This window comes from Typopeltis vanoorti, chromosome 21 (genome assembly GCF_054136105.1).
Source record: "Typopeltis vanoorti isolate ZY-2024b chromosome 21, IOZ_Tvanoo_1.0, whole genome shotgun sequence".
NCBI lineage: Eukaryota > Metazoa > Arthropoda > Arachnida > Uropygi > Thelyphonidae > Typopeltis > Typopeltis vanoorti.
In genome coordinates, this window is record NC_143569.1 from 77,380,422 (window position 1) to 77,400,807 (window position 20,386).

The window sequence follows — 20,386 nt, forward strand, 5'->3', positions numbered from 1 at the left end:
AATGCTGATTATGCCAAGTTCTTTTTTAATATGGATATGTCATAATGCCACCTCTTCTGATTCCCTAAGTTGGGTTCGAAATATAATGCTGTTTTATATCTAACCCAGCTCTCAGATCCAAAGGTCTTTGTAGGCCTGTGGAAATGTCATTTGCATTCATAGCATTAAGTCCATCTGAAAAAAGCCATTCTAAATTTAATTTTAGTCACCGACTAGAGAAACTTTCTTTCCTGGGTTAGTCTAATCTGCCATGGTCAAATAGTGTTCCCTCCTCTCCAGAAACTGCAGATTTTAACCCCCTTATCTTCAGAAAATCAATTATAGAACTTGCACTATTATGGATAATAATATGAGTGTTAGGATTTAGTTACACGAGATGCTGGCTGTTGTCTTCCACTCTCTTGTAAAGCTTTGATTTATTGATAATTCAAGCTCATTATCAGTAAATGTTTAAAGGATGGAGCATGGCTGCTCACCAGTCTTCAAAAGGTTAGCTCTGTCTACTTGTGTGGGGGGAATGTTATATGCAATATATATATATATATATATATATATATATATATATATATATATATATATGTGTGTGTGTGTGTGTGTGTGTGTGTGTATCTTGCATTGTAGAAACAACATAGCATGTGTCAAACATATTTTTCAGTTTATTAAGAAGTAGATTTCTATTTTTATTTTAAGTTTGAAAATTTTCTTAATTTATAAAGTTCAAAACAGGATGTCGATTAAAAATCAATTATGCTAAAAAAATAAAATGTTTGGAAATCTTCATGGTAGTAGTGGTAAACTCAAAAGTTCAATGAATTATATGTTCAACAAAAGCATCAAATAAAGATAACATTTGGTCAATGACAGCACATTTTGCATCTGAACATGGCATTATTTTGCAGAATTATACTGAAACAAGCTTAAAAAATCCTGTAGAATAATTTGTTTCTGAACTCTGGCAGATAATATATCTATATCTAAGTGCAATCACAAAATCAAGTTTTATTTGAGATAAGGCATAACAAGGCCAGGTTATAAGTTTTCTAAGGCTGAAAGATGTCATGAGGTTGATTCATGATTTGTATGAGAATAAGAAAACACGATGGTGGCATTCCAAGCAAATGTACATGAATGGCAGAGATTTAGTCTCACCTTCAATGAATGGATGTGTATAGATGAGATGTTATTTCAGTGTTAATCTGCATGAAAATGATAGCAAAATGTGCAATCTTGGTTTGCTTCTAATTTGTGTTTTGCACCTCAACTAGTTTTAATGGTGAGTGCTTTCAATTTTGAAAATCATTGCTCGATCAACTGCAAAAGTGCTAGCATCATTGTCAATCATGAATCGCCAGTTTTGTATCAAAAAATTCACTATCGTATTTTATTTTCCCTAAAGGGAGTAGTAGAAGCTGTTTAAGCCTCTCTAACTTTTGGAGACAGGGGCAGTCAATTTCCATCCTTAACCAGTCAGAGATAGCTGACCCCAAACTATCAATGCTTTTAAGTGGCATCCAGTGAGTATAGCAGTCTGAAATTGTGGGAATTCTGCTGTCAATTTTGTTTAATTTAAGGGATGAAAAAATCAGCTTCCCAGTACCAGAGATTGCTTAACTCGGGAAGCAATCAATGAAAGACTTAATAGTTCCTCTAGTTAGTGACTAGAACGCTCTTTCTTTGGGCTGAGCACAATGGATGCAAACATCGTTTCCTCAGAGCTACACAGGCTGGCCTGTATCATTCATGCCTTAATCATGCAATACATTTAGTTGTTTGTGATCTCTATCACAAAAATACAACTTTTGTTGAAAATGAAAACTGAGATGATTTCTCAGATAACAGTGAGGAAGAGAATTGGAAATTAACAGATTTGATAGGCCTATGTAGCTCAGGCAAGCCCATTTGCTAGAGGAACGTTTTCTTTCTTCAACCAGTTCCCAAGTTCTATCTCTGAGATGGGCAAGCAGGTTTTTTCTTCTTGGGTTTTTCGTCATGTAAACTCAATAAAATCGACTGTAGAACCCACACTTTCAAACAATAACATCCTATTAGGGACTGCAAGATGGCAGCACTTGTTTGCCAGTCTCTTCATCAGTTACCGCTTATAATTAGTGATAGTCTTGGGCCGGCCAGCCATCTCCAATTGGCTATTGGAGATTGATGTGTCCCCTCAGTCTCCAAAAGTTAAAACTAAAATTATTGACTTGCATACTCCCTATAAGGGGGAAAAAAGGCACTAGCCAGTTGTTAATCTCATTTTAAGTGAAAAAGATTCAGAATCTTCATGATGCTTTAATATTTTAACTATGTAATAGTGTTTTGCAACAAAAAAAAAAAAGCTGGTCCTGAGTGGAATTAGTCATGGATGTTAAAATATATCTCGCTTCTTGATATGGTTTCAGTGTTTTTTAGACTGAGTTTATTGGAAAGGTTCTTAAAGACATTACTAGTACATGTGTTAAGATGTAAGTGATGGGACAAACTTGTGTTAGAGGCTAATGGAACAAATCAGCATGAGAAAGTATTAAAAATATTTAATTATTCCAATATTTCTCAGTCACTTGAGACATCATCAAGAAGTTACAGTATGAGATTTATAACACGCTAAGGCAACACAAAAATAAGTGAAACACGTGAATAAAAAGATTCCTAACTAGGTAGGGCACCTGTTGGTGGCTCAAGATGTAAAGTGGGATCTCGAAGTATTAGTGTTTCCTATATTTTGGGAAGTTTTATGCAACCATATTTATTCAAATTACGCAGATTTCTGAGAGCTGGTGCAGATTCCAAAAATAGTCATTATCTTATGAATGAGTATGATGGTCTTTTTCCAATTGAATCCATGAACTGTATCTAAAGCATTGTCGTCAAGGCCCTACTGACCATGGTCATAACGGCAGACGTGACTGAAACGAAATATTGGAAGAATTAAATAATATTTTAATCCTCTCTCAGTACTCTTTCATCCCATTAAGACTCTAACATGATTAACATTACTAGTGCGTGCACATTTAATCAAATACCTCAACATTCAGTCATTAAAGTCAATTAAATTGCCTGTCGAAGTACTTAACTGAAAGAAAAATTAGCACAAATATTAACTTAGAAGATCTGGGATGTCGTACAAAGTTGATATACTATCAAAATAGGTGTTAACTTTTATATTATTATTATGTGACACCTCCAGGAAATCCAAAGACTCATCGAGGGAAAGTGTGTGCCAATAGCATCGAACGATTGTTCCCCTTTCAACTGTTAACTGTGCCCAAACTTGCTTAACTTTTTTCGTGAGCCATTAGTAGCAGAGGCCTACCAATCGACCAACCTTTGCTGGCATATAATAGCAACAATTAAGAGGCTTTCTTTTAGTGAAAGTGGCAAATGTGATGAACACGAGAAATTATAATATGCTTTCATTGTTATTTTTAAAGAGAGAAAAGCAGTTAATATCTTGAATGCCACATAACACATGACTTGGACCCAAAAAGAGGTAAAAATTAGAACAGCCAGAGCAACAGCTATCTTTAAAAACCATGGACAAAATATGGAAGAGCAGAGTAACGATGCACACTAAACTGCTTATTATGGAAACCTGTATGTTCAGGAGCATGCTCTATGGATGTGAGGCCTGGGTACTCCTGGGAGAATCTGAAAGGAGGATATTAGCATTCGAGTGGAAGTGCTAGCTATAGAAAGATCTTGAGAATAAGCTGGATCCAGAAAGTGAACAATGAGGAAATCTATAGACGAATACAACCAAAAGAAAACCTGATCCAGAAAATAAAAGGAAATTACCTCTATTTGGTCATATACGAGTATGTAGAGTGAATGATGAGAGGAAATTAAAAACGCTGTTGATTGAGATGATTGAAAGAAAGAAAAGAGGAAGACCAAACAGAGAATGGCGCGATGACATCGCCAAATGGTGCAGAAACTCTCTGAGTCATCTTGCATAACATAGAATACAGTGGAAGAATCATATCAAGATGGCATCAGACACCTACGGGCGTTGAACCCATGGTTGTTGTTGATTGATTGAAAATCAGTTAACAATGGTAGAATAACTCTCAGAGAAAGATTTTGTAAATTGAAACAAAAAAATTCTTATTTTAAAATAAAAAGAAAAGAACAGAAAACTTATATCAGGTTTTGCTAACAAGTTCAGCAGACATTAGCAAATTCTGCTTTTGAACGTTTGCAGTTGAAACACATTTTTGCACATAAATTCGCTTCAGAATTGTCAAACGCTAATACCGCTGATTAATGAAATGTGATTATTTATAAACAGAAATAAAATGAAAATGGTTAGAAAAATATACTCATTTTTCTCAATGGGATATAAAAACGTGCTATTTTACTCAAGTGAACTCCAGAATTATATCGATGCAAACATCGATTATATAAATAATCTAGATATCTGTATAATCCCCAAAGACAGCATTATCCTTCTCAACTATACATATATTACACAATGTATTCGTTTGAAATTACTATGTGCATTTAAGTAGAATGAGAGTTTTATTTTTATTTGTAAATAAATTTATTATTATTACATAACATCTCCAAGGAGTCCAAAGACCATCGAGGGAGGGCACCTACTCTACAACTCTCCGTCTCCACCAATCCACTAACTGCAACTACCTTTATCATCTACACCAACGCCATCTACTGCTGACCACCACCACCACTATTTTCACAGACAATCACAAACATCCATGCCCATGACGGGATTCTAACCCGCAGCCTTTCGGGTTCGAATGGTAAGTAGAGCCGAGTGGTAAGCGGATACGCTAACCACTCGGCCAACCAGACTGGCTAAAAATAATTAGTGTCCCAGGTGAGGATCGAACTCACGACCTTCAGATTATGAGACTGACGTGCTGCCTACTGCGCTACTGAGGCATATTTTCATTGATAAATATTTATTAAAAATGTAAATTATTTACGATCGAATTATTTTCAGAAAATAATTTTTTTGGTTTATCAAATAAAATATTTTTGTGGGGTTTTTATACTCGGACTTCACATCCGGGCTATACCCGGTCTTAGTCCCAAAACACCGAGTCTTTCCCAACATTACTAGATCTGAATAAGCAGGAATGTGGGTAGATGAATGGGGCTTCCAGTTTAGTCATGATGTTGAACTTTGCGGATATGCATATGGAGACGATATACTCGATATATATGGAACTATACTGGAGGAAATGGAAGAGGAACAAGATCTTGCGATAATAGTAGATCTAAATTTGAAATTAATTCAAGAGTCGTGTTGCAAAGATTGTAAAAGCAACTCAGAAGATTGGTGCAATGTTAAGAATCAGCAGGGGTGAAATGGTGATTCCGTTATATAAGGCATTGATTAGTCCATATCTGGGCACATCTGCTCATCTGGGATTTGGAAGGAATGAAGAAATTTGGGGATGGTGCAAAAAGATTGACAAAAATTATTTCAGGAATGTGTAATGTTAACCATGAGGATGGAACGAAGGCATGTAATCTGTACAGTTTGAGAGAAAGAACTCGAAAAGGTAATATGACAGACGTTTATGCTGCTGAAAAGCATTTATCGGCTTGAATTTTCAGATGGCTGGATGACAGAAAGGAACAAAAACTAAGGGTTTTTGTCCTTAGAAGTTGTGCAAGAGCGAATTGTGCAAGTTTTTTTCTTATTCTTCGTGGAGAGAAGGGGGGGTGAATATTATGCATCATCTCAGTGTGGTCAATGCTAGGAGTGTAAATGAGTTTAAGGTGACAGATATGTCGCAGACAAGAGGAGACCTTCGGTGATAAGTCTGGATATTTGTAATCATTAATCCATGTATGTAATGTATATTATATGATAATTATATAATGGTATAAATCTATCTTCATCGACTAGCCTTTGACTCTAGGAGATTCATCAGTTGCATCAGTCTTGGGACTGGTAGCTCAGCAGCAATTTCCTCCATTCCGCTCTGTCATCGGCTTTCTTCTTAATCTCCTGGTAATTTTTCAAACCCGTGCTGTCTTTGACTTGGTCAAGAAAGCTTTTCCTTGGTCTGCCTCTTCTTCTTTTCCCCTCTGTTTTGCCTTCAGTTATTCTTTTCAAAAGTCCACCATGTCGAAGTATATGTCCAAACCACTTATCCCTTCTAATTTTGATCGATTTAATTAGAGTTCTTGTTTCGTTTATCTCTCTCAGGACTTATTCGTTTGATTTTTTTTTTTTTTTTTGTTCATTTTATTTTGTTCATGCGGCACCAGCACCACATTTCAAAAGCTTCCAATCTTCTTACATCTTCTCTGCCTAGAATCCACGTTTCACATCCATACAGTGCAATGCTCCATATCAATGTCTTTACTATTTTTTTTTTTTTTCAATTGTAGGTTGAGGTTTCCTGTTAAAATGCTTTTCATCTTAGAGAATTAGGCTTTTGCATTATTTGTTCTTGATCTTATGTCTTCTCTTGTTCTGCCATCTTCTGTTATTAGGCTTCCTAAATATTTAAAACTTTTCACTTGTTTTATTTGTTCCCCGCTGATGTCTATATGCTCTGTATTGATAGGGATTTTGCCTGTAACAATGATTTTAGTCTTATCTGTGTTGATTTTCATTTTATATTTTTCAAGGTTATTATTTAGTAATTCTAGCATTGTTTTTAACTTTCTTCTGTTTTCTGCTACAAGGGCATGTCATCAGCAAATCTTATACACATAACTTGCTCACCATTTATCTTTATGCCACTATTTATTTTTTCTTTAGTTTCCTGAATGGCCTTTTCAATATATAAATTAAATAAAAGTGGTGAAAGTATACATCCTTGTCTTACTCCACTCCTTATATTTATTATTTTCTCCTTATCATTGATTTTAATCCGTCCATTTTGATTTTTGTAAATTTGATACATTATTTTCCTATCCCTCAAATCTATGCCGATATTAGTTAGACAATTTAGGAGGATTTGTTGGTTTACTTTATCAAACGCTTTCTCTAAATCAAGGAAGCAAATGTAAGTATTTTGACTAAGGTCTAATCTTCTCTCTATTACTGTTCTTAAACAGAGTATTGCCTCTCTTGTTCCTTTATTCTTTTTGAATCCAAATTGGTCTTCATCCAATAGACAATTAAAGCTATTGTTCTAAATTGGCTGCATTTGTTTGTATTATTCTTTTTTGGTATTGATATTATGGTTGATTTCATAAACTCCTTTGGTATTTCTCCTCTATCATAGATTTGGCCTATTAATTGATAGAGTAAGGTTTTTGTCTCATCACCTAGATTTTGTAGCAGTTCTATAGGAATATTGTCTACACCTGGACTTTTTCCCTTACTCATTTCGGACAGTGCTTTATCAAATTCTTCTCTCATTATTGGGGGTCCTAGATTATCTTCATTTTGATTTTCTATGCTGATATCAACATCAAGTTCGTCGCCATTATAGAGATTTGACTCTAGGAGAGGTACTGTAATAATAATAATAATAATAATAATAATAATAATAATAATAATAAATGCTTTGCTTAGTGTTAATAAATACTTTGCTTAGTCTATGCGTTCGTGCTTTTTCAGCAAAAAAAAAACCTGGTATAATAATAATATAGCGAGTTGGATGAACAGAATGTTATATTATTTTAATATCTGAATGCACAACCTTATAATAAAAATGGCTACATTTTATTTAAAAAAAAAAAATGACGAATTTTCAGGATATACGACGAAGAGAAGCTTTGTAGAGAAATATTTCAAAATATCTGAAAATAAAGGGCTGTATACTTCCTGCCATGTTTTATGGGATCAATGTTCACAGCGACAGAAGAAATACCAGAACATTGCATACTGAAATGAACTTCATAGCCTTAATTTTGTGGAAGAACCCAACAACCCATGAAATGCTCTGGGTCGACTTTGTAGTGCAGAGCTTTATGCATTTGCAAATTACACATTGAGAAGCAAGTATGGAATAATGTAATCACGATATACAATATTCATTCAGGTGGGATGGACTATTATTCCTTTTTAGTAGTACCAGAAAAGAATAAGCCTCCAACATTATATTGAACTTACGAACATTGTGTTATCAATGCTGTGTCAATCCTAAGCAAACGACCCAGTTTAAATATCAATATGATAATTCACCATTCCATGTGCAAAAACTATAATAACGTTGTTTGAGTATATGAGAAAGCATAGATTAGACTCGCCAGTACATAACCCGATTCTGAACTGTATGGCACTACAGTTCAGTGTAGTGCTGTAGGAACATGCTCTATGAAGTAGAACAGGAAATGCCTACCATATTTATTGAGAAATTTGTCAAAATACTTGTTAATTTATTAATGTTTAATGGACTTTTATATCTCATTTTTACTTCATACGAGAGCCTGTGTAGCTCAGTGGATGTGGCGTTTGCATACCACAGCGCTTGACCGCACGAAGGAAGACTTGCTTTCGAATCTAATCGGCGACTACAGGAAATTTTTCCAAGCCTTTTTTCGACAAGTTCTCGAGTTAGTTGATCTCTGGCACTGGCAAGTGGGGTTTTTCCCCATGAAACTCGGGTTTTTCGTCCCGTAAACTCAAGAAAATCGACCGTAGAACTACACTATTTCAGACATTAAATATATTGTTAGGGTTATGGACTACGAGATGGGGGCACTTGTTGAGCCATTCTCTTCACTGCATGCCACTTAATTAGTGATAGCTTTGGGCAGGCTATCTCTGATTGGGTACCAGTGGAGATTGAACTGCTCACTCAGTCTCCAAAAGTAAGATACAGCTAAAACGGCCTCGCCTACTCCCTATACGGGAATAAAAAGGCGTTGGCTGGTTTATTTATTTATTTATTTTTATAATACTTCATGGAGATCATGTGTACTGATATCTGTGAAATAAAGGATTTGCAAACTACTCAGATAACTGAATTTTCACAACGTATTATTAGGCTGAGGAACAGCCTAAAAGTTATAATGTAGTGTATAAGTATTAATATAAATAAGTTAAGGGAAATGCATCTTAGTTTTCTATATTAATTGAATTTCAAAAAATGATTATTGTTTATAGGCATTTATTTCTTTGTGTGTTGCAAACAAGTGATTATGTATCGCTAAGCAACGTTGGTTTGAAGAAACAGTTGCAGTACTTCTTGATTGCATTTTGTACAAATAAATATAAATTATATGCAATGCCCAAAACAGCATACATCACTGACTACCTGAGAAATAAAATTATTTGTCAATACAATGCGATGAACGAAAGTAAAAAAAATCTTATGGAAATCTGAAACGCTAAATCTCAGTAGCAATATCGCAGTTCATTTTTAGTGATGCCTTTTATTCTCCCATAGGAAGGCCGTTTCAGACTTACTTTTGGATATTCAGGGGAGGGGGGGTGGGAATTCAATCTCCACCAGTAGCAATCAGAGACAGATGGCCTGAGACTATCACTAATTACATATAGCATCTGGTGAAGAGACTGCAGACAAGTGTAGCCATCTCATGGTTCCATACTAACATACTAACATACTAATTGTCTGAAATGGTGTGGATTCTAGGGTCGATTTCTGTATTTCTTGTATTTATATTTACAGAATACAGCAAAGTAACTATAGACTACTCATCAAACACTTCGCTATAATAAAACGTCTTTACTTGTTATTTAGAGGCAGTATTTTTACATCCAGATCTTTTGGCACACTTGTTTATAATAAGGAATAAACTATTTTGTGTAATCCAATCCTGACACTTTCGAAAGTTTTTGGCCGGCTCTGATATTTGATCTATAGTTTTTCTTTTCTGACTTCCACTGAAATTTTTTCCCAGTATAACAATAGTTCGAATAATGAGCAACAGAATTCACTTAGGTCTAGGAGTATCGCTCTTTCTCCTCCAAAGACACAAAACAACGCAAGTGGCAATAGTCAACGTGACACTTACAACCAAAAATGATACCAAAAACCTGATAATATAGTCCTTAGGCTGACAATGTGACTGTGCTTCGTCCAGAGGATCGGTGGAGAACCTATTTTCTGGACAGTTGATTACCCCATTGCACAAAAGGTCCTGAGAAAGACATGTCCTGTTATCAGGACACATGTAGGGGCACGTATCGGCTGGCCGTCGAATCTCAGTCCACAGCAAGCGAAAAGAGGTACTTCGATTAGCTAACAGCTCCACGACTGTTCGATTACCTTCAAGAGGAGCCACAGTAGGCCATCCGGGTGGGAGAATCTCCAGTCCTGTATAATTCCCACATAGCTGTGTGTAAGGAACTGTTTGCCATCCCACATATACTTTAAGGTAACCATGACTACAATTCCCAGGCAAGGAAATAAATGGAAACTTCAAAAGCATGTGGGTGTCTTTGCTGGTTTCCAAGGTCCATCGACATTGGATAGTATCTGGAAGATGATCAGGAAACAGTGGAAAATCAAGCACCCCTTGTCTTCCTAGTCGGGTATTTTCTCCACATCCTACTTGCAGGAACTCATATTGTCCCCTGAAGATGAAGCTCGCAGTTTCTCGATAAGCCAGATAATGAACGTGATTCAGATAAAGTCGGATAGTAATCACGGAAGAGATCGAAGATGCATCGACAGGTTTGGTCAAGTCACTGCAAAAACATTCAATTAGTTGATCCCCATCATACACTGCTATGTGATCGACAGGATCAATCCTCGTTTCAGAACAGGTAGCTTTTTGTATTCCTGTACATTGCTTCACCGGATCGAATCTCACTTCTGCAAGTAAAATTCGCAAACGCTCTGTTGGTCTTCCTACGAATTTTACTTCGCAGCGTAGCTGGCGTTTTCTCAGAAGCAGGCGATTTGGTAGAAGATCAAAAGCACCAGAAGTTCTTTGAACACTTGTAAATACCTGATCACAGGTAGTATCAGGAACTACAGAACTTGTCGGAGTACTGTTAACAAACATAAAGTATGCCGAATACTCAAACTCAGAGCCATCATAGGAGCCATCGACACTTTCAAATTGTATAAAGAGACTATCCCTTGAAGATAAAAGTGTCTCGTTTGGCCTGTTTCTACCACAAAAAGTACCTAATAGAGCAGACTGATCTGGCCAGGATGCATCAAAGATATGTAATTTATCCCTACATCGATGACTTGTTCGGGTATTGAAGCCTTGGAAATTAATCCAGATTTTTTCATCAGGACGTCCAAGGAATTTATAAGAGCACTTGATCCGCGGAGGATACCAATGACGGAGACTGTAGAAGTGACCATGAGGCATTTCCCTGCTACTAAATATCCACTCGCAACCATTATTAAGAATTTCTTGGCCTAATCCTTCACCTAGGCGCCGCTCAGATCCTACTGACAAATAAAAACCATCACTTGCCATACTGCCAGCAGGCGAAGATACAAATTCTATCAGGATTTCTGGGCTTCTGGAGAGAATACGAGGCAAAGTTCCACGACCACAAAATTTTCCAATTACTGGACTATCTATCTTCAAACCATCTTGGATACGAACGTAATCATATGGACAGTAGTTGACGATTCTATAGCCAGTAAATCCCGGTGCGCCCCACACATCAAACTTATCAAAATATTGGCCACCAATGGTAACTCGCGTATCTGTAGAGTTGAATATGATTTTATACGTACAAGTAGCATTGCGAGGGTAGACTCCAGGATATCCGGGACTCATCACATCACAGAATCCAAGACAGTTCAAAAACACACGATCGCAGTAAGTTCCCGGCACTATTTTTCCAGGATTTTTAGCTGCTAACTCTTTATGACGCTCCTTAGCGAGCAATGGAGGAAGTACCGAACTTTGAGCCTTAAAATAAGTCTGTCTAGTTAAATGTTCGACATGAAATATAAGAGTCACAACTTCGGCTTCTGCCAAATATGTTCTGCTTCTCTTGACTTTTCCACAGAAATAGCCAGCGCTGTTTGATCGAGAACGGTGGTCAATAATTTGAAGATATCCATTGGTGCAGCTGGATTCGTTTAATTGACGACCAACGTTGAACGAGCGCAGATTCAGTTCAAATAAGCTGGTATTGCGCCGATCACCGTATCCTAGAAAATGATACACACACGTAACTGGCTGTTTTTTGTTCAGTTTGGTAAGTTTAGGACTTCGAACAGATCTTGTAGTCCGAATGGTTTTATTGCAACCTGAAAAAAAGAAATAAATATATAAATATTGTTATATATGAAGAAAACTCTCACAAGAAAAATCAATAACACTTTTATTACTGTCTCATGCTATTCTAATTAGCAGTTTCTGGAAAACGTTTTTATTATTATTTTTATTTTTGTTAAGCTTTAGTAAAAGTTCTTGTTTTTAATGACTAAAATAGAACATAAAAAAGGTCTCTCTTCTGGTGATCTAGTGTTATGGTAGTAAACGCTTTCACTGTCCTAGAAACAGCAAATAGAATTTGATATTACTACATGAAAAACACACATACATGCTATTCGAATTAAATGGTATACTTCTTAGTTTGCGTATAGTATACTTGGAAGTACTAATATTCTTACAAAGTTTTTTTGAGTGATTTCTTATCAGAGATGCTGTAGCATTAACCTTCCTTAAAGAAAAACAAATCAGTTGTCGAAAAAGACGTCAGACAGGAATGGCCCTTTCTCATCTTAGATAGGATTCCCTTTTGTACCAACTATGAAATATAAAAATGATACTTATAAAGTTCTTTCTTTTATATTGCAAGCAACAGACAATAAAACTGGAAAGTGTTCTTGGTGAAATTTTTTACAGGGTAGTTCACTATTGCTTTTCACAAGAGAATTAAGAATGAATAAAACCATCCACGAGAGTTATTTAAAATAACTTGTCCTCATTGAAAAGAAATAAATATGTAAATAAATAAATGAAAAACACTCTTTTAGACTTCGCAATGTCAGGTATTAAAAAGCGCTGAACTAATATTTGTCTAATTAAATTGCCCCAACATTCACTAGATGTCGCTACTTGTTCACGACTAAGTAATCGTTTTATATTTGACTTGTGGTTTGCGTGTAAAAAAAAATGGTTTGTTACTTTCATTAACTCCAATTGAAATTAATCCAGAGACGATTATTAATATAAGCAATCATTAACTATGTTTATGATTGATTATTTGTTTCTGTTTCCTTGGATACTATGAATCAGTAACTGAGAAATAAACAGCAAGAAGATTGTAAGGAGGGAAAAAAATTTTTTAAATAAAATAAAAACTTGTTCTTTGCAAACCAGCGCTTAACTGCATTAACCTTGAAACAGATTAATGGGTTTATCGATGAGTTTGGTAAATACGTTTCTCCCCATATCCCCTCTTTTAAAGTCAGAAAAGCGACGCTAGATCATTAACGCTTTCTAGGACTCTAATGTGGAAAGTGAATCAAGTCAAATAAAATAAAAACGTTTATTATCCTTTCGGGACTAAAGTTACGCAGAAACGAGGAGTGGTGTAAATGAGTCTAATTAAAGAGCAGCTGTGCGAATCGAACGCACCCGTGTCATTCGCCGCTGGCAGAACACTTTTAGGTAGAAAGAAGCAAAAGGTTAATTAGCAAAGAGTCAAAATGGTGCAGTAGGGAGGGAGGGGGAAAGTTGATGATCTTTAAGATATTATATCTTGAATAAGTGAAGTTAATAATCGTCATATTATTGAGATAGGAGGCTTAATTTAGCGAAATGATTTATCTTTTAGAAGAAAATGAATATTTCACTATTAGATTTGAAGATATTTTGTTTATTTATATATAAAGGTGGATTGATCTTGTAAATTTTCGGGGAAAAAAGTAACAAGAAAAGAAAAGAAAAAAAAATCTTTAGAGAAATTGACATTCAGAATTCTGCTACTTTTGCTTGTTTAACGCCCCCTGCCGTCAGAAAACTAGAGCATTACTTGTTTCAAATTACTGTATATTTTTTAATTATTGGTTATATACTATACAAATATATTTCGTAAAAAATTTATTTTTATTATTCGTTTATTAAAACGAAATGTACTTTTCGCTTCTTATAATATTCGGTATCTGCCAACCAGTAGAAAATGAAGACGAAAATTCGAGAATTAGACATTCAAAATTCTGCTACATTTGATTGTTTAACGCCCTCTGCCGCACAATTGTAAGAGCATTATTTGTTTTACATATTTTTTTGCTTATTAAACAAATTTACAAGCATATTTCGTCAAAAACAAGTGAACACTTTTTTAAATCCACTGTGAATATTTTTTGTGTGGTAAATTTTTTAATTTTCACAACAGCACTGCAAGTGAATTTATGGAGTTTATGTGTATATAATGGCCAGTATGTATTGGTTTCCGGTAAACAGTGAAGGAAAGATTGCCAAAAGGAAGACGTGTGACAAGTGTATCTAGAAACGGAAGTGTGTTCTGTTTTTCAATCTCACTTGTGAACTATATGCGTTTGTGTTGTTTGCTTAGGTGGCTGAGGAATGTGTCTAGTGTCTGGCGGCCATAGGACCAGATCGCGAAAACATCGTCAACGTATCTAAGCCAGACTTTGGGTTTTAAAGGAGAGGAACCTAATTGCTCAAAACATATAAAAGTTAGCAATGGGGGATGATAATGGCGAGCCCATGGCTTCTTTTTGTAGGTAGAAACCGTTTTGCCATACAAAATAACCAGAACGCAATACATGTGCAGAGAGCGCCGTGATATCTGGCGGGAATTTGTTCTGTAAAAGAAGGATTGTGTCATTGATTGGGACATTCGTAAAGAGACCAGAGAACGTTGAAACTGACTAATAGATCATCTTTTTCGAATGTAATGTCTTTGATGATGTTTATGAAGTGTTGTGTGTTTTTGATATAGCAGGGGGAATGACTTACCAACTCCTTGAGTGTTGCCGCTAATTTTTTGGCTAAGTCGGGCTATCTATCCCTTCAACTATAGGCCTTAGCGGTGTGTTTTCTTTCTAATATGAAGATCGAAACTTCGAGATATTAAAAGAGTTTTTTATAACAGGCTTGTGAAGTCCATAATTTCTAAAATGAATGCGGATCACCGTGTAACACTAAAAGAAAGGTTCCCTGTTCACTGAAGTCAATGCAACCATTTTGGGACATAACCAAACTATCACCATCTAGCGGCGAACAACAGAAGCATTCAGAATTGCTTTAAACTTCTTTTTTATTTGCTTTAGAAACACCTTACGCAACTTAGTTCATTTCAAGAGCACAGAATTAGTTTCTTCTTCGTGAGAAAAACATCCGCTAAGCTTTTATATTTCTTATAGTCGAAAGGGAATCGTCTCTTTTCTTGCTATGAATGTTGTTCACGAACTACCAACTAGCAGAGAACAGGGAGAGACATTTAATCCACAGAACCCCACTTGGCGTAAATGAGTCGAGGAGTCCAAAGCCTGTTGTAATCCACTCTTGCCGGTCGTGAGCAGACGGGAGGAAGTAATTAATTGGACAATAGCGTCGATTAGAATGCCGCGGTAGTCTCGGCGCTTAGTGGACTAAATCAGGTACTCGATACTATACACCATTCCCGAAAGTAGATGTTTGGTACTTTTCGACATCACGGTCACTTTGTCAAGCTTCTAGCACTTGGTGGTAACTCTGATTGCACTCGATGCGGGTCGTTTACGTTAGTCATCGGAGCAAATTGTTGACCGATAGTTGTTTGGAAGAAAGTTACTGCACTGACGAAACAACATATGTGACAAGTTGGAAAGTCTTACTTTTAATGACATTGAAATGACCTTCAAAGTTTCGCCTGCGTTTTCAATACAACTCATAAACTAAATAAATAAACTTCATAATCAAATATTTCTCATAACCTCCAATCCGAAATAATATAGTTCCTAGAATAATTTTCAAACTAAATATTTGTTGAGAAACAAAATGTTACCAGAGTTATTCCAGCATCTAATAATTCAAGTTACAGTGTTTACTCATTGACGATAAGTCAAATGCCTTATGGAAGGCATATGACTCAGTTACTCAGTTTACTCAGTTACTGTATGGAAGGTATTTACTCAGTTACTTTTACTGATAACTTTGTGGGCAGTCGTTATTTATTTATTATTTATATTTTTTAAATGGAGAGCAGAACAAAGGGGAAAAGTAATACTCAAACAGGAAAATTCTAGTTATGCAAAGAATTAAGAGAGAGAGAGAGAGAATAACAGGCAGAGAATAGCAAGACGATGTACACTGATATAAGAATTGTAATATAGAAGATTTCAGATGATGGACACCTATTAGTCTTTAATCCATTTATTATGAGTTATTTTCAGGAAGAGTGTCATCACATATATTCTACCTTTATACTGAAATATGTAGAAGAAATTATTTTCAATTTATTATTATTATTTGAAATATCCAGGAAGTCATAATAACTTATCGAGAGAGGCTATACTTCACCCAAAGCAGCTGTTATAACCTTTCCTTAAATTCATTCAAACTAGATGCACTCACTCTCCCACCCAATCGCTGCTCTGTGAAAGAAAAATCTAGTTCTTACCTCTTTCTTGACCGCGAACAAACTTAATTTCTGTGGATGCTTCTGTGTTTTCTCCTCATCTTCCATATACCGAAAAGTTTCGTCAGTTGATATCCTATAACACTATTCAGTTTATAAACCTCTTTCATATTACCTTTCTTTCTCCTACTAACAAGATACTTTAGTCCGCATACTCGCAATTTGATCTCATAATCTAAATTCCATAATGCTGAATAATCTTTGTAACTCTTCTTTGCACCCTTTCCACAGCTTCTTTATCCCCTAAGAACCCGTGATAGCAAATCTGCACACAGTGGTTCATGTGAAGTCTTACCAACTTTATAAAGAGGCAAAATGACTTCCTTATCCTTATCTGTCAAGATTCGCTTCAACATCGCAATTATCCTCTGAGTTGTATTTGCAACTTTTGCCATGTGACTTTTGAACATCAACTTGCTATCCACCATTACACCAAGATCTCCGATCTCATCAGTTTCTTGTAGCATAACCCCGCTAATATAATATGCCGCTGGAAATCTCACCACGCCAAAGTGCATAACTTTACACTTACGAATATTAAATTGACATCTTTTTTTCGTTTGCCTAAATTTCCAGCCTGTTCAAATCATTCTGTAAGTGCTGGATATCAGTAGCATCCGTGATTGCCCTGCCTAGCTTTGCATCATCAGAACAATTGGACACCTCCTGTTAGATCTTTCCTAATGTCATTAATGTATAGATTAAACAACAGTGGTCCAAGGGCTGAATCCTGGGGTACGCCACTGGTCATCTTAAATCTGGCAGATTTACACCCGCTATATACCACTTTTTGATATCTGTCTATCAACCATTCCCTGATCCAAATCAAGAGTTTATATTCCAATCCCATATTCTCTAGTTTATGCAACAACCTTTTGTGTGGGAAAGAAGTGCTCCCACAGAAGTGCTTCACTAAAAGAACTGAAGGAAAATCACAAATAACTCTCTATTGCCTCTCCACTCAACCTTTATAAATCTCCCTAGAACCTGGTTGAAGTCAAGGCAACCATTTTAGGACATAACCAAAGCATTTTTCACTCTGTCTTTCACTCTTAGGAAAAACTTCTGCAGTCACCAGCCAGCTTCATCCTTCTGAGAAGGCTGTGGACAACCATCAACAGAATCAGGGGGACTATCTCCTACATAAAAGGAATATGGCAAACAGCCCTTACTGTGACTGCATTCATATTCTACACACAATCAAACTTATCATCAGTGACTGCCCGTTCGCCGCTTCCACGGTGATCTGCAGGAGATATATGAAGTGTCAAAGAATGCTCTAGAGTGGTTTTCAACATTGGACATTGACTATAGCTGAACTCTGCCATAAGAATACATGCACACATGTGTATCCTATCAAATGACTTAGCAAAATCCGACAGTATCATGATGAATATATTCCATTTATCCAACTCAGCCATAACATTGTTATAAGATATGAGCAAATTACTAAAACATGTTATATTCTATTGATAAAGTACACTTTGTAAACTTGATGTTTCAGTTAAAATATTAAAAAAAAAAGAAAAAAAAAAGTACTATTCATTTGGTTTTCTATCATGATACAAACTATTTGAATGGTTCGACACGCTTTTCTAATTCTTCTCTACATAACTAAGGTCTAAAAACATCTACAAATAATAATAAAAACGAGCCGTGCTGAGCAAGTATAATGGCTGCATTTCTGAAGGATGTACTTAGCATGACTGAGATTATTATTTATGTTTTCATTGCTGGTATTTCAGTTGTTCCTGTTATTATGTTTCCCAAATTTCATAGGAACATTCTCAGCAATTAAAACAACGATGTCAGCAAGGATGTAACTACTGGTACTAAACCACTCGATTTCTTGAAAATGCAACTTGCAGTGTCTCCTGAAAAAGGAAGGTGGTATATGATTGTGCTATTTATAATCACATTGAAATTGAGGCGAGTCTCGATCTTTGCAGAAGCAAGTAGATTTCTTTTCTCAAGGAAACTGTGGTGGTTAGCGACGCAGATCAGAAAAATTGACTGCAGAACTCAGACTATTTCCAAAAAAAAAAAAAAAAAGCAATTTATTTTTATTTTAAAAATATTTAAAAAATCATTAAACAGCTGTGAGCCCAGCTATCTATGATAACTAAGAGTGGAGTCAGCTACCCACCGATTTACAAAATAGAATTAGACTGAAAATAGCGCCACTTTTTGGGGAATAAAAAGGTATCGAATGATGCATATTATTTATTTTATATTTACAGTGCAGGTGACCTTCCATTTTAATCAGATTAGATGATTCTATTTTAATTAGATTGTGTTGGAATTCGCAATAGAATCTAATCAGAATAAGAAATGCATATATTTCAAATTTAGCCGGTGTAAGTTGAACGATTTGACCTGTAAAAGTATATTCAAAGGAGGGAAGGATACTCTTTTTTGACAGGTTTTTGCCACTTTCAAAATGCTCTAGATTTTTTTTTCAATTGGCTGCTATGCTTTATATTTTGGACATTTTTGTGTTCAGTGGGCATTTATGTTGAATAAAAAATAGGGGATTTATAATATTCATTCTTCAGCAGGAAATCACTCTAAAATACCATTTTTTTTTATGTTCCGAAAAGTAGCATATCTCATAAAAGTAAAATGGGCTCGTATTTCAGAGATTTTTAGATGACCATTATAAATAAATAAATAAATAAATAAAAACTTAAGTTCTTAATGAGAAGTCTACCAGAACAAGTTCCTTATGATGAAAATATGTTGATGTATCGACAGCTTTAAGGCAAGGCACTAAAATCTAAACTATCAAATGATTTCAACAGTATCACTTTTGATAGTTTTTTTTTTTTTTGGACACATTTTATTGATTAATTAGAATACTAAAGGATTAACATAAGTAGTGTTACTTGAGTCATTCATCCGTGTGATTGTCAGCATACATGTACGTAATAATGACAAATTTCCTGTAAGGATTTTGATGAAATTTTGATCACGTGCTAATTTGTTTGGACGTTTTAATCTTGTTGAAACTAGAAAAAAAAATCTAGAAATTGTGTAAGACATTGAGAATTGACACTTGGCAGTAATGAAATCCAACTTAGAGTAACACGTGAGCCGTATACGGCCCGTCGACAAATTCGATCCGGTCCTGAGTATATCAAGAAATTGGTCTAAAAACATGAGCCCAAAAGTTAGTCAAACCATCATAGACACGAGTACGTGAATGCATTGAAGCATCATAAATGCTATGTAGTTGCATAAAACATAATATTTAGGCATAGACTTTATGTAGGGTTGCTGCATACAAATCAAACACCTTCTTAAATAATCATCGGGTTCCATAATGTTCAAATCAACGTGAGGGGTATATAGCAACCTCCAAGGGAGTTTTACTTACTATACTATATCGTACCATTTGCTAAATATGGTAGTGTTTTCGTTGGAGATACATTTCCTAGTTTGGACTAGACGTAGTTCCTTAGAAAAGATTGGACCATTTCAATGATATTTTGTGTTGCTCACATTGTCACTGCCCAGTGGAAATAGCTCAATTGGGTCACGTTGTGCTAGGTTGTGTTATTTGAAATCGACTAACGCTGTGGTCCAGTGTATTATGTCTATTAACTGTGTGTGTTCCTTTGGTTTACTCGTCTGTTTTGCTAGATAAAAAATCGTCCACCTCCATATAGATTGGCTAACTTATCAATGACCTAGTCGAGCATGAACTTGATACACCTTTTCACACTGCCAAGTTATGACGAGACAGGTTAAGACGGGGAAGAATAGAGTCCCGATTTGATTTTATATATTCTCCGGGTAAAATTAATTTCACCTAAGTTTGGTAGAAGATTGAGCGTAACTACCTGTGTCTGTTTACCAATATTTAATGCAAATCCCACAAGAGTTCGCATGTGTAACTGAATTCAAAAAATGGACCAA

The 20,386-nt window shown here is 35.6% G+C and overlaps 1 protein-coding gene and 1 non-coding gene across 2 annotated transcripts in view; both read right to left on the reverse strand.

Annotated features, from left to right (window-relative positions):
* Nucleotides 1-4,826: 4,826 nt before the first annotated feature.
* On the reverse strand, nucleotides 4,827-4,899 carry TRNAM-CAU (transfer RNA methionine (anticodon CAU)). The gene has a single exon. It is a non-coding gene; the product is annotated as a tRNA-Met (tRNA).
* A 4,929-nt stretch (nucleotides 4,900-9,828) lies between these two features.
* LOC150095004 (cubilin-like) overlaps nucleotides 9,829-20,386 on the reverse strand; it is a 52,456-nt gene continuing 41,898 nt past the window's right edge. The window contains exon 2 of the mRNA XM_090411174.1: nucleotides 9,829-12,122. Within this exon, the coding sequence (XP_090267300.1) occupies nucleotides 9,829-12,122 (2,294 nt within the window). The remainder of the gene's footprint in view (nucleotides 12,123-20,386) is intronic.